The 15,598-nt window shown below is 37.3% G+C and overlaps 1 protein-coding gene across 1 annotated transcript in view; it reads left to right on the forward strand.

Annotated features, from left to right (window-relative positions):
• LOC104273768 (neurobeachin-like) overlaps positions 1-13,319 on the forward strand; it is a gene marked incomplete at its 3' end in the record, with an annotated part of 79,060 nt that extends 65,741 nt beyond the window's left edge. Inside the window, exons 9-10 of the mRNA XM_009869198.1 lie at positions 11,551-11,640; positions 13,127-13,319. Coding sequence (XP_009867500.1) covers positions 11,551-11,640; positions 13,127-13,319 — 283 coding nt within the window. The remainder of the gene's footprint in view (positions 1-11,550; positions 11,641-13,126) is intronic.
• Between the last annotated feature and the right edge of the window lie 2,279 nt (positions 13,320-15,598).

Below are 15,598 nucleotides of genomic sequence, written 5' to 3' on the forward strand. Positions count from 1 at the left end.
ACTAAGAGATCTTTCTCTTGCATTTTGATTAAACTTCTTTGTGAGCATGGTGTGTCATTCTTTCTGCTGGCTTGGCCAAAAGATGTGAGGGAGTTCAGAGAAGAGCATCCTAGTGATGAGAGTACAGAGAAAACTGATTTACGAACAGGCTCTCAAGAGCTTGACAGAAAATAGCAGAGTGGAAGGGGACGTGGAGCAGAGAGGCAGGAATATGGAGAGTTTCTCACGCCAACAGAGATAGCAATATTACTTGATCTGATGCCAGACTAACCAGCAGTTAAAGAATCAAATTCAGACAGGAAAGTTCAGGCAGAAGTTTCCCAAGGTCTATAAGTTGTGCTTTGTCTGTACAAATCTGAGAAAAGAAACTGCAGAAGCCACATTAAATGGGTTATTTCAAGCTAGAATGGGCAAACAGTGTGAAAATATGTTGTTAGGAAGAATGTACATTATGGGGAGAGAGAAAAATTGGGACTTTTTAATTAGTATCTTTTATTCTGCTGTGTTCTGTTACGGTGATATCTATAAGCAGAACATGAATGCAGCTATTTCATCAGTAATTATTCTGTGCCTCTTGTGATTATATTAGCTTCCATCATAAGCCATTTTTTTTTGTTTAAATCAGAATTTTCTTTGTAAGTCTTTCATTTTTACAAATTAATGATGAATGTAGAAATTTTTTTTTCAAATTGCTACATTATGGATGGAAATTTTTCAAGACAGTCACTTTACCTCTTTGGATCTCTTAACTGTTTAAGCCATTCTGCGTCAGGGGTTGATCCTTTGCTGATTTATATAAGTTGAAGTCAACAGGTTGAAAAAAGTGGTGAGTAGATGTCCCGTGCACCTGCCATGTATAGATTCTTATCCAGAGTAATAGTTTCTACTTCCTATAGCCAAACTCAGTTGCAGGTAATTTACACCAAGTCACAAAAATTAAATATCATCCTAAATACATTCCCCTTTTTATTGCCAGTATCATTCCCTTATATTGCCAATTTTGTCAGAATGTTACACAAAATGTATGAATGTAGTTTTACAGAATATGATGCAAATATGTGAGCATTTACTAAAATAGTACAGTATTGAGGAAGGAAGTGTAATTAAAATGGAAGAAGAGTAAGGAAATAAGGTTTTTTTAAAAACAGAATAAATTCAGTTGATAGACAGAAAAATAGTGAAAAAGTTGGGGGAATTAAAGAATTTTTGTTCTTTAAAAAAATCATTCCCTCCTGCGATAAATTTGTTTATTTATTGTTGATTTTAAAAAGGTTAACTGTGAATTTTTAAAGGTCACAATTTAGCTTTTAAAATGAAAAGCATAGTTAAAATCAGCTGTAAGCATGCATTATGAAAGCTCTTAGTCACAAAGAAAAAAAAAATTAATTAGAAAAGGGTGGGTGAAGTTTCAAAGTTTCAGTGAAACCTCCTGCTGATATTACTGGTGCTTTTTTATGGATGGGATGCCTGTACTCCTAAATATGACAATTAAAAACATACATGGTGTCTTAAACAAAACCAAAGGCAAGGGGAGCTAATAGATAGTATTAAACCTGATGTGGTCCCCAACAAGTCCTCCCTTCTAAAGGCACAGAGCAGAATTTCACGATGTGCAAGAGGTAGTGAGCTGTTCAGATGACATCAGCCTCTCTGAAACCCATGGGAAGTAGTCCAGTGCTACTTCCCTGGCTCCACTCCCAATTACTCCCCAAAGTACTTAACAAGTCCAGGGTACTTGTATTTTATTCTCATCCTGGTTAGTTTATCCTTTTCTTCCAGCAGCTATGTGGGTGCCAGCAAAGTCAGGCTATTTTTTTCTTCTTTGGCCTCTTCTGCCTCAATGGAGAAAAGTAACAGGAGATTTTTCAGAAGCACTTTCTCTGTCTTGTAGCATTTCTATTCCTGGACATTATCTGGAGCTTTATTATCGTAAAGATGTAATTATACCACTATCTTTGTTGCCACAGAATAACTAGCTTCTGCTTTCAACTCAGCATTCTGATTAGTATAAATGGTGATGGATCAGTGATGTGTGAGTTTTATTTTTAAAATATTATTAAAAATATAATAGGAAAACCAAAAGTACCTTCATTTGTTGCCCAGAGCAAAGCCCTGCATGTGCTGTAGTGTTTAACGGAACAGGTTAAGGTGAGCAGCTTCTCTTCATGTCTGAAGGAGAGAAATGAAAATGAGGCATGAAGGAGGGGAAATGGAATTGCATGGCAAGATGGGAATTTACACAAGCTCTGTCTTTTCAAGGGAGGGAGGGAGAGAGAGGCCACGGTGCAATGGGAGCATGAGAAGCCAGGTGAACAACAAAGAGGGGAAAAGGACGGAAAGGACATTTGGAGCTCTTGGCACAAAGAAGGAGGAGGTGACAGGGTTAGGAAGGCAGTCCTTGAAAGTCTTATAGAAGTGGAGAAATTACCATAGAAAGAGAGAGCTCTGGGTATGGTTGTTAATGCAGAGAATTGATGTTTACAGCCTTCTCAGAGCTGTATGGGATGTTGTATAATGTAATTTAGTTAGGCATTTCAAAACAAAAAAGACTTAGGTACTTTTGACTTGGAAAGTTTAGCAGGTTTCTAAGTGCAGTTGATGGTGTTTTGAAAAGTATTACTGGCAATTTTTAACCTAACACAACTGGAACTTCAAGCTTTCTGGCTGTTGCTCACTGCTTTTCACATGTGGAAACAATTGTAGCATCCCAGACAGCAGCAGTGGGGTTTTTTTAAAATGCCTGTAAATTTTAGTGACTGCCAACTAAGGGATGCTAATGACAGTTTTCAAATATTTTTTTTTTATTCCTTCACTTCTTCTTTTGTAGACTTTGAGAATCTATAGCTGTTCCAGTCAGAAGAGAAGCTACATTTAGAAATTCAGAGGATTTTTTATTTCTTACTCAAGGAAATGCCTTGAAATAACTTTTCATTATTGAAGATAATGTGCTTGGAATCCTAGGAATATTTTCAGAAAGGAATATTTGTGTTATATCATCTGTTTCAAAATAATAATAAATAAATCCATCCCAAAGATCTAAAACCGTAGATTAAGATTTCAGCATCCTGGCTTGTATTTAATATGCAAAAGACAAAAAGAAATTAGTTAAAGGATGACATAAGGAAGAGCAGAGGAAACACTTGGCTTAAAAGCAAAAACTCCTGAGTAAGAATGTCAAGAAGTAAAAGGTATGACAACCTAGGATTGCAATGGCAGATTAAAAAAGAAAATAAAAAGGAAAAAAAAAGAAAATATGCAGAGAAGCAGGCAAGGATAGCTTCAAGAGCAGTTTTGATAGTAACAAGAACTTGAATTTCTTGGAACATATAACTGGCAACACAAATCCAGGAAGAAAGAACAATTTGGCCAGGATAGAAGATGATGTTCTGAGCAAGATCTTGCTGAGACCCAAGAGTGAGGACTCTCTGTCAGTAACAGAATTTATACAATAGGAGGCACATTGAGGCAATGGAACTGGTTTGGTTTGGTTTGCAAATACTAGGACACATCTGCAATTCTGCATGTTGTGATGCTTTGATTGCCATCACATGAAGGAATAATACAAACCAGTAGTATCAACAGGGAAATTCTATGTTGCAGGTGTAGGTTTTAGTAATTTACATTGCAGAATTAAGACGTCAAAGGGAAACTTGTTCCATAGTTCCAAGCACCAGATGGGAAAGATCATCTAGATTGGCCTCTCACCCAACAAATCACATAGAGCTTTTGTCCATGTAGCTTTCTGAATGAAACTGTAAGTGTTGGTGTCTGAATAATGAAAAGAGGATATGGAAATGTTTCCTTATATAGGTAGAGTGTAGGTGATGAGAAATTATTTCAGTCAGTCACTTATAAAACAAAATAAATTCTTGTTTTGAAAGAAACAAGGGAACATCTTCAGAAAAGATAAAATTACTTGTCAGATCATGAGGAATCCTTGTTTCTGACGTTGTCCATTATGTAACAATAGGAAAATTATTTCAGGGCAATTATCAATCATCTAAAAACAAAATCCTGATTGTCCAGGTTTCAAAACCTTAACTATTTATGGAATCAAGTTATATATTTAATAAATTATTGTATCATGCTATTACATCTCTCAAAAAATAACTTAGCAGTAAAATCTTTCCTAATGTATTGTACTCAGTAACTTAATGATCAAAGAAAGCAGCGTTTTCTTTTATAAACCTAATACAGATTTGGGTGACTGATGACAGACCAATGATTTCATTTGGCATGGCATCAATGAACACACAAGAGTTTCAGTAAATGTTACCAATCTGTATGGGACAGGAATTATTACAAACATGAACATAAGAAATACAATAGTTCAGCTGAAGAAAATGGCGTGAAATGAGGATAATAAAATGTTCTTTGTATGAGAGATGATCTCATTGCTCTCTGCAGTTTCCTGAGGAGGGGAAGTGAGAGGGAGGTGCTGAGCTCTTCTTCCTGGGATCCAGTGACAGGGTGCGTGGGAATGGTTAAAAGCTGCTCCAGGGTAGGTTCAGACTGGACATTAGGAATCATTTCTTTACTGGGAAGGTGGTCAAACATGGGAACAGGCTTCCTAGACAGGTGGTCGATGCCCCAAGTAAGTCAGTGTTTAAGAGGCAGTTGGATAATGCCCTTCAGAACGTACTTCAGCTTTCAGTCAGCCCTGAAGCGGTCAGGCAGTTGCACTAGATGGTCATTTTAAAACCCTTCCCAGTGAAATATTCCAGTCTAGTCTATTTGAAGGAGAAACAAATTTGATTGTAATTATAAACAAAACTATAAATAAATGTATGACTTACTTCAGTTCCAGCCTATGTTTTAGAGTTTTGCACAGCATTGACTCTACGAGCAAAGGGATGCTCGCTGTCTGCCTTGTATATAGGCAAACAGCAGGAAAAAAAAGGCAGTGAAGTTGCCATGGGCTGGGAGCAAAACCCACAGTTTTAAAGATTATTGGAACTATAAAAAGAAAGTGATGAACTGAGAAGCTTGGCCTGAGGAGCCCCTATAACAACATAGACCTTGTCAGAGGAACGGAGAGTTAAAGATATTTGCGTTAGAGCACAATAGAGTTTGCTGTAGTTTTTAGTGTAATTTCATGAGAGAATTTCATTGTGTCAGTGGTAAGCTCTTTTGTTCCAAGCAGAGTTGGAAGCATACAAGAAAGCGAAAAACTACAGAAAATTGGTGGTTTTTTTTCCTTCTAGTATAGTTAGGAAGGGAGGGGAGCATTTCACTCAACCTTAGCCCTTTTCAGTGTAAGGAAGTTTTCCCTGATTTTCGGGAGAATGGGCTGCTAGAGAGAAAAAAGAAATGTTTGTGCTCAGGCACATGGGAACTTCGCATGTGAAAGTATGCCTGAAAGAGTAAGGGACACTCAGAGAAAACTAGCCTGGCTGCAGGATATGCATCTTTATTGGGTATTTTTGCTTTACCTTCTCTGTTTCTGTTTGTGAAATGTATTGAATTTATTCCTCATTTGCAGTATATTAAACAAATGCTTGCTTAAGCTGGTAGAGTATTTAACATAGGTTTGTGCCATGGCGTATTGGACTACCAGGGGCAAGAAAGGAAGAATTAAAAAGCTGAAAGAGGGAAGAACTAGGTATCAAAATTAATAGCTTAGTGAGGTAAATGTGAAGGGTAAAGGCAGTATTCCCTGGGACAGACAAGGTCACCAATGTGACTCATGCCCGTAAAGAGAATGAGAGGTCTTACCTTTCACAGTCTCATTTCTTCCGTAGTGTTATTCCCTTTCATGCGGGAATGAGGAAGGAGTTCAGGGGTGGACTGACTCTGGGAGGAGGCTGAAGGTCAGCTCTGAGCTATTGGTCTTCTGATGGGGCGCCATTTAATTGCATGCTGGATCCAATGAGATACCTACTGTGAGGGGAAAGAGCTTAAGGTTGCTGCTGCTGCATTGCTAAATTAATAAAGTAGCGACCTGTGCAGAAAATCCATTTCTGTGCCCATCTTTCAGTCCCTTGAGTACCCTGATTAAATAACCAACTGTATTGAAGCCTCCAGACTAGTTAAGTCATTGCTTGTGTTTAAACTACAGCACTTGTTTCCACCAAACATACAATAATAAAATGGAAATCAATGTTCTTAAACCAACTTATAAGAAGTCCTGAAAATATTACTGCTGCTTAACAGCTGTAAATGCAAATAAAAAAGCAGTTTCTCACACGACTCGTACAAAATAGTATCATTTCAAGCTGCTTTTGCTACTCACTGAAGGGCTGTCAATCACCTTTGCTATGAAGAAGACAGTGCTTGGGGGCTGTCGAGCATGCTGGCTGCACTAGGGGAGAACAGAGGATTCCTGTGTTCACTTGGATGCAAAGAAGAAATAACTTTCAGGAAAGACAGAGTTGGATGACTATTGCTGTGTTGTGTATTTCTCAAATGCCTACAGACTCTAGCCCTTCATCGGATGCAGTCCTGATGCACAGGTGAAAATGGACTATAGGAAAACCTGAATTTGGTTTGCAAGAAAAACAAAACACACCAGGCTTATGGGACTTAGTAATAAAAATACCAAGTGTGTAAAAATAAATAAATAAGAAACTCAAATATGTATTTTAGGAAGTTTAACTGACTATGGTAGTAATCAGTGAAGATGAATAAAACAAGTCCACTTCACATAAGATTAAAATCATTGCCTGACTATCTGCAATGCAGTCTGGTTTTAGGAATTTCTTTCTTCCCTCCGTGATTCAAAAGTGCTCATTCTTTTATATTTCTCGTGTTATGTAGTCACCAGGCATCTCTGTCAGAAACAGGAGTTTGCAAATGAGATGAACCATTAATATGTTGGTAGATTTTACTTGCATTTCTAAAGAACTCTTATTTAAAATCATGTTAAAAAAATCCCCTACTTCATGGCTTACCCTTTTTGCAAAGCTATGTCAAAGGGCAAACAAAACCTTCACTTCTGTGATGTTTCAGATGAGTCAATTCTAGCATTTCCATTTTGATTAGAAATTTGCTTCTGAAATTATTCTGCCGATCATTCCTACTTGCCATGCTTTCATTGACACTGCAGAGCATCTTTGGAATGTGGGAACTGTGGGTTCCAGGGATGTAAGTAGCCGAGAGCTGGAGCAACCCTGGTGGGAAAACCAAGCAGTGGGCACGGTTTCAGCATGGGTTCCTCAAGATGAGGGTGTCACTGGATCTCTTCTGCCTGTTATTCAGTAATAGAACATGTGGGAATGGTTCAAAGCTGCACCAGGGGAAGTTCAAACTTGACATTAGGAAGCATTTCTTTACCAAGAACGTGGTCAAACATTGGAACAGGGTTCCTAGAGTGGTGATGGATCCCCCAAGCCTGTCAGTTTTTAAAAAGCATTTGGACAATGCCCTTAGTAAAGTGCTTTAGCTCTTGGTCAGCAGTCAGGCAGTTGGACTAGATGATCTTTGTAGGTCCTTTCCAAGTGAAAAAAAGTAAAACCTAAAACCTTTTCTATTCTAAGACCAACTCTTCCAACTCTTTTTGCTCTGCAGCTCTGCTCCTGTTGTTACATTGCTTGCTGTTGGAGGCATTGCCTCTGACCACTGAAAATAGTTCTTACACCTAAAGAAATACACTGCTTGAATTGTTTAATGTCAGATCTGTATTTCTTTCCACCAGAGTTAAGAAATAAAACACAAATATTTCAGTTGAGTGCAGAATGAGCAAAGCAGATGTACGGAACTAATTCCACAGGAAGCTGACACTAAGGACTATTCTTCCAGGTTGCAGAGAAGCATCTCAGTGTCCTTGTGAAAGTACAGTCTGCCTTTAAGCATAAAAATTGGAACCCAATAATCTACTTCCTTTGAGAAAAATACATTGAGGATATTACTTATTGTATCTGAAAATTAGTATAATTCATAAGACTCAATGATTTGATATATTGATTTCTTGACTAAAATATGTGTAAACATATAATATAAATCTCTCTATATTATTGTTAAATAGCCAATATTAAGTGCTATGAAGTTGTGTCTTGCTTAATTACATAAATTAGGATGTGTGAGATCAACTGATATTAAACTTTGATTTTCCAGCAAGTTTGCAGATATTTTTTCTTTCCTTGTTCTGACTCATGATCATCAAATAAAAAGTTAAGACCCATTTTATATTTCTGCAATACATGATCATGTCCTAACAGATACTCCCTGAAGTGTCTGGAGTACAAATCTCATTTTATGCATATTAAAAACAGTAGGGAATCTCAAATCAGCTCACTAAATAGCTTTTCTGCAACACCTTATTAAGAAAGTGAAAACTAATATAATTTCTATTTTGTTGTTCTGAAAATGTTAAATCTGGCAGCTGCTGAATTCCAAGCTTATATTGTTTCTAAACAAATGACATTTGAATGTGAAATGAGAATAAACTTTATTTTATTAAAATATGTATTAATCTGACTAGAATGTGTGTCTCAGGGAGTGATGTAGCACTTTGCACACAATACTCAAGATCTGATGGGAAAAAAGAAATCGATTAATTAGAATGAAACTTTTAAGACCATTAAATAAATCTAAAGTTTGATGATTTACAGTTCAAGAAAAAACTGTGGTGTACATTTACCATTTTTCAGATTAATTTCAGATACAGCCAGAGTTCTGCTGTAAACAAATCAATGTATTACATTATTATTCACAGATCTGTTCTATACCTGCTTTTCATTTTGTGTCAAGCGATCTGATAGGAGGCAGCATTAGGAATACCCTTGGGCCAGTCACTTTATCTCTGTATGCTTATGTTTATCTTCTGTGCTAAGTTTTGACAAGATTTTTCTGTCCTTTTTAAGTGTTGTGAGCTCCAGAACGGAATACTGGTTGTAGCTCTGCACAGCTGTGGTGTTGTGCAGATTCTAGTCTCAGCGTAGTAGTTGAATATTATGGGTATTTTTAAAGAAACACTGTTCAGTTTCATTAATGTTTCTAAGATCTGTCAGTTTTACAAATTGTATTTCTGTAAGAAAAGGACAACATTACTATCCATGGGGTGGGGGAGAGGTGGTTGTCTTGTAAGGGCAGGCCGGCAAAAATGTTCAATATTCCCTGAATATCCAGGTCTTGATTCTGCATATGTTCTCATTACAGAACGGCTTGGCATTAACTTACATATTTTAAAATTATGGGTGCATAAAGTATGTAAGTGATTATTTACCAGGGCATCTTCAGCTGCAAAACAACAGTTGCTTTTGACAGTTGTATTTTGTGTCCATTCCTTATAGTCTGAAAAATGCATCCAGTTTTATTATTGTATTCTGCTTCTGTTTTTCTTCCTCTGTTGTTGTCATATATCTACCTGAACAGGGATGCAAAGCCAGCAAAGTTAATGCATGCAGAATTTACAGCCAAACAATCAGAATTTGCCATCGCTGGACAACACAAAAGTAAATGTGTATATTAGAATTGGGCAGCACCGAAAAAGAAGCTAATAATTCATTTCAATGGGCCTGCAAGAGAACAGAAGTATCATTTAAGGGATGACTATAAAGGGTGGGAGTTGAAGATTTGCTTTTCTTCAGCACTGCTGCCAAATACAATTCACACTCTTATTTCAACACAGAATTCTTTCAAAAATTAAAATTAAATTAACCTTGATAATTATTTGGAAAAAGGAAAGTGGAAATTACTTTTCTGAATATATCATTGACAGATCTGCATGGAAGCATATATCTCGCAGTGCTTCATATTGTTACTATTAGTCTTTGTCATTTTGAAAATGAATTTCACAGACAAGTATCGTTCCCTTCCCTTCTCCCCACCAGGCAAATCAATTCTGGAGTACTGAATGGAGTAGAAATACTACTTTTGATTTGACTTGAAGTGAATTTTCTGTTCCTGTATACAAAGTGTCTGCATGACTGAAGTTATCTTACACAGTGTATAAAGAGATACTCTTTGTGTGGTACCTATAGATAGCTGCTTCATAGACATGTACACACATATGCCCACACAAACGCATTGGTTTTGTATAACATTAATTTATAGTTTTAACTTAATTCATCATGAAATGATGTTAATAGAGCCCGAGATGCTTAGCAGTTCCCAGGAAACACACTGTGCCTTGGAGACTGAAGTTCACTCTGAATTAGTCAACAAAAAAAAAGAAATCACCTGTACTGGGTTAATTACAGCATCAAATGTGCTAAGGCTACAATCCATTGAAAGTCCATCAGCTGCTTGACTGGACTTTGCATTAAGTTTCTTATTTTTGGCATGTGTTTTTGTCTGGCATTCTATTATGTACCTGTCAACCTAGAGCATCAAGAGTCGTAGATATTAGTGACCTGTGAGGAAATCTCTAACATCTGTAATTGCATCTATGCTGCAAAAAAGGAGGAAAACACAGATTGGCTTGTAGGAATTACAGAATAAGTAGATTAAAAGTATTCTTCTGTATCATAGGGTATTAATTGTGTTTCTTAGCATTTTATGTCTGAAAGAAATAATGTAATTTATCAAGTTAGTAATGTTTTGGATTTTTTTCATGTTTCTTGTGTGGTAGCAAATGAAAAAATTCATAAAGCCCTCAAGAAAAATATTAAGGGTCAGTAGTGCAGGGTACAGTATATATATAGGTACATAATGCACAGTGCATTTCATAATGTGCCGATTTAGTTTTCTATGAATGTTGTATTCTCAGTTTTACAAGGTCAAATAAAATAGCACCTGACTGAAAAGTGAGTGTTCTTTAACAGCATTGCTTCTACAAGAAGCAGTCTTTTGTCAGTTTTTTAAAGAATATGTCTTAAATATATTTCTGTTTGAATTAACTATTTGAGTGGTGGAATCATCTCAGTATGTGGGCTGTATTCTACTGCCTATTAAATTACTCCAGATTTATTCTGAAAGTAGATTTAAGTCTTGAGGAATGTATTGAAATTGCTAAGTTTAATTTTGAACCTGTGAAGCCTGAAAGGCTATAAAAAAATACAATAAAATTAAGCGTGAAATAAATTCTTAGTGAATGTATGCAACTTGGAAAGATTTTTGCATTAGTCTGACTATGCCTGGCATGATTTGTTTCTGTCATTTTTTTTTTGTTTTAACTTACCAATGTTTTTGTTGAAATACTAATTATATTGCGTTTTATTATATTTTAGACATGAACTTTGTTTCTCAGTTTGCTTTTCTTTCCCCCCATTTAAGATTCCAGAGGCTTATTTTATTAGAGATCCTCATACTTTCCTCCTTACAAAGGACTTTATTAAGGTATATTTGTTCCTTTTAGTGTAAAAAAAAAAAAAAAGGCCCTCTCAAGACCTGAACTGCATGTCCTCACCGGTTAACATTTTCACGTATAACACCAGATACTGGAAATGAGAATGGTTAGTTGGTTAACTGAAGCATGCTTGAAAGGAGAAGCAAAGCTTGTCTACAAAATACTAACACTTGGATGAGTCTGCAGCCTGGGAGGAGAGCACCGGGTGAATTTTCTGGACTTTTTTCATGGCTGACTTGGGATATGCCTGCATTGTCACACAGTGTGTTGACCTCTCTCCTTGATGCATATTGCTCATGACAGTCCCTCTCCCTCGCCCGCAGGCCATGGAGGCGCAGATACAGAACTTTGGACAGACGCCATCGCAGTTGCTCATTGAGCCCCATCCGCCTCGGAGCTCTGCCATGCACCTGGTGAGACATAACTGCTGGCCGGGAAGGTGTTCCTTTTGAACCTGAGAATCTTTTGTAGGTCATAAAGTACCCATTAAGCAACACTTTTAATGCCCTCCACTGCCCATGCAGCTGTAGTTTCTTCTGGAAGCGTGGGCTCGCAGTGCTCTAGCAGAGCAAGGCGGAGATTTGAATAGCTTTAGGTTCCTGTAGTCCTGGTTTTTCCTGTCTGATGTTGTATAAAAAAGCCATATCTTCATAAATATACACTCAATAATTACGTGTTTACATGCTTATTTCTGCAAGGGGTGGGAATGACTGCAGGCTTTTCTTAGAATGAGAACGTTGCTTTGTTTTGTTTTAAGGGATGCCTTGTTAAGGCTGATTTATGAACAATGCCTGCTTGACAAAAATGAAGTATTGGAGTTCAAATTCTGCTGGAACCCTACCCCCTGTTCCCCTGGGACAATACAATGTATATTTTGAATTTCAATTTGAAATCCAAAATTCATTCCTAATGCATCCTTCTCTGTGCTTCTTGCAAAGAATTAGATTAAATGGACAGACTGGACAAGACAAATCTCTGACCCCCTCAGTGCCTTTGGTTATATGCTTAGAGCTAGATATTTCCTTTAAGTTTTGTAAATCGACAGTAATACATGCACTAGCTTCAATCATTTTATCTGTCTACAAGGAAAACACTCTATCTAACTGTACACTGCGACAGTGGAATTTGATCTGGAAGTGTTAGCTGTGTTACTTTAAATAATGCGTAGTGTCAAAAGTACACAGTATTTATTTTATATTCTTAAGTTACGGATAATATATTTTTAATAATAAAGTGGTAAGTAGAAAGGATTATTCAAACTTCTAAAAATAATTTACTTTTTATGACAGTGGTTGAATAACATTAAAACTGGTACTTAATAACAATATTATTGTTCATGTACAGAAAAACATGTCACTTGTAGAATCATCAATCATATTCATAATTACTTATGGACTCCCTAATAAGTATACGCTTTACGTAGAATTAAATTGACTATGTTCGGAAGTGCTATATTTCACACACAGAATTCATTACGAAAAATTAAATGTCTGTGAATTTTTGAGTCCTTCTCAAAATTTCTTTTTTCAACTGTTGTAGTTTATAGCATTTATATGTATTAACTGATTAACTCTTTTATTTGACTCATACTTCTATTGTATTAACTGCTGTATAGTTTTACATTTTAATGTATAGTAAATAATGCTAATGGTCATTTTGCGTTTTGTAATGATAACCCTTACCCTACCTATTCTCCACTTGTCCCCATGTAATGATCCAATAATAGCTTCTGATCTTGCTCTCCTCCATCACTAGAGTAGACGTGCAGGTAGTGTTGTTGTCCCTGTACGTACACATGCTTGCCTGCTCTTTTTTAACCTTGTTTTTCCCTCAGACCTCCTCACTAATTGTGTTATCCCTTCTGTTTTCTTCTGCTCTCTTCTCCTTTCTACTCAACAGTGTTTCCTTCCACAGAGCCCCCTCATGTTTAAAGATCAGATGCAGCAGGATGTCATCATGGTGCTGAAGTTCCCATCCAATTCCCCTGTCACCCACGTGGCAGCCAACACGCTGCCCCACCTGACCATTCCCGCTGTGGTGACCGTCACTTGCAGCAGGCTGTTTGCAGTCAATCGGTGGCACAACACAGTAGGTAGGTTCTCAGGGCATGTTTCATTCAAATTTGAAGACCTTAGCAGCACAGCTTGAATTTTGAGTGCAGTCCAGATAGATGCGGGTTAATCTCACTCATCTGCCCGTGCACAAAAATTTACTATTTTTTTTATTGTTTTGTGTCAAATAATCAAAGCTTGTGTTTTCTCTGGTGCCATTCCTAGAAACACTCTCCCTAACAGCAGCACATCACCATGGCAGCCAATTGATTTGTGGTTACTTCAGGATCAGCCTTTGATATAATGCTTTTCAGGAGAGTGCTGCTGTTCTTGACATAGGTGATATTAATATGTCCCAGCTTTCAGGAATATATACTGACATGCTAGAGAGCATACACCACTATCTGCTGCTTGAGGGAGATTTCAGGTCTGTCCAGGAGCTTGTCATAAGCCTTCCCCTGGGTCACCGTTAGAAAATGTGGGACCCTGAGGAAACCTGAGCGGCCGAACACTGAACTAGTCTGAAGACAAGTTTCCTAATTCCCTCACAAAAGCCTGTCTAACACTGTCATCCCAAGCTGAGCTTCCATCCCCTCAGCTCACCTCTCCATATTGCTGCTAGGACTGTCCTATCTCCTCATCTGGACATGTAGGTGCTGAGGTTGTACAAAGCATTGCTAAATAGGTGGTGGGACCATAAGGTACACGAAGGAATTAAAAGGTTTCATTTTCTAGGGTAGCTTCCTGCTGTGATAGCCTTTATGCTGCAGCACCTAGAATCTTTTGGAGGTTTCTTACCATCTTGGAAAAACAAGAAGGAGCCTGGTATTTGAGAGTATGACTCAGTAGCTGTCTCAGTAACTTTGTAGGGACTAGGCCAAAAAAGAAAAATTCTTCCCTTTTTACGCACAGGATAAATCCCTGGACAGAAGTAGGTCCTCCTGGAGACGTAAAGGGGGTCTAGATTATCTAGGATTTTCACTGACTTAAATGTAAACATCTCCTCAGTGAATGATTCAAGTCAGGTTAAATAGATCCCACCTCTTATGCACAATGCTGGCCAAAGACTGATGTTACCAGTAATAATCAGAAGAATGAATGGGAATTCCTTTATGGGCATGCGTTAGAGGAACTATTAGAGCAAGTAAAGTTAATATCACTCTGAATTCCTGACTAGTAATATAAGGTTTAATATTACTTTTATTCAGGTCATTTAAATAGCATTAGCATGAATATTAAATATTGCATGTATTCAGAATGTGCCTTTTTTTTGTTTACAAAATCTTTGGCAATTTAAAGAATGTGACAGGAACAGAACAGGATCTCTGGTTGACTGCCACAAATCCATTCATTTATGATACTCCAAAAGGCACAACTGCATTAGATGTAACAATGTTTTGCCCATTACTTCAAAATTAAAGGGAAAAAGTTAGAGAGAATGAAAACCAAACAAAACAGTTTTTTAAAAAAAAAATTGTGACAGTGTCCTCAATGGAAGAGCCCCATGTCAGAGATACAGACATTGTCTGTCCCCTGGTATTTTAATACTGTTTGAACTAACATTGATTGAGTAATTCCTAATTATTCCTAATGTTGCCCAAGTACTCTTTAGCCATCATCACTCATGTCTCCTCCATTTGAGGAGGCTTATTTAATATCTGAGCACTCTTTTCTTGTTCAGACTCTCAAATGAGGGCAAGCCAAAATTCCTACCTATACTTTACTGGGAAGGAGTCAAGAACCATAGAATCCTAGAATCATAGAATTGTAGAATCATAGAATCATAGAATGTCAGGGATTGGAAGGGACCTCTAGAGACCATCTAGTTCAACCCCACTGCCAGAGCAAGATCCCCTAGGGCAGCCACACAGGAACGCATCCAAGCAGGTTTTGAAAGTCTCCAGAGAAGGAGACTCCACAACCTCTCTGGGCAGCCTGTTCCAGTGCTCCGTCACCTTCACAGTAAAAAAGTTTCTCCTCATGTTGAAGTGGAACTTGCTATGTTCTAGCTTAATTTTGCAGCTAAGAATTCTCGATAAATCCATGAAAAGTTCCAAGTTCCTGTCACTTACAGGTTTCCACGTGTAAGAAACTCATAACAACGCTTAATCTAATTATTGCCCTTTTCTGTGCTGTTATAAGATCTCATTCAGTGCTCACATGTCAAAATATTTCTCCATTACACTATTTTAAAGGAGCTATTTAAGTAATGTTTGTGGCTGCAGAAATGATGATGAAATTAGTGCTCATGCATATATAGATACTATTGCATAACTGAAGAATTAACGAGGACGAGGGAATTGAATGTACCCTCAGTAAA

Source organism: Apaloderma vittatum, unplaced genomic scaffold (genome assembly GCF_000703405.1).
Source record: "Apaloderma vittatum isolate BGI_N311 unplaced genomic scaffold, ASM70340v1 scaffold5320, whole genome shotgun sequence".
NCBI lineage: Eukaryota > Metazoa > Chordata > Aves > Trogoniformes > Trogonidae > Apaloderma > Apaloderma vittatum.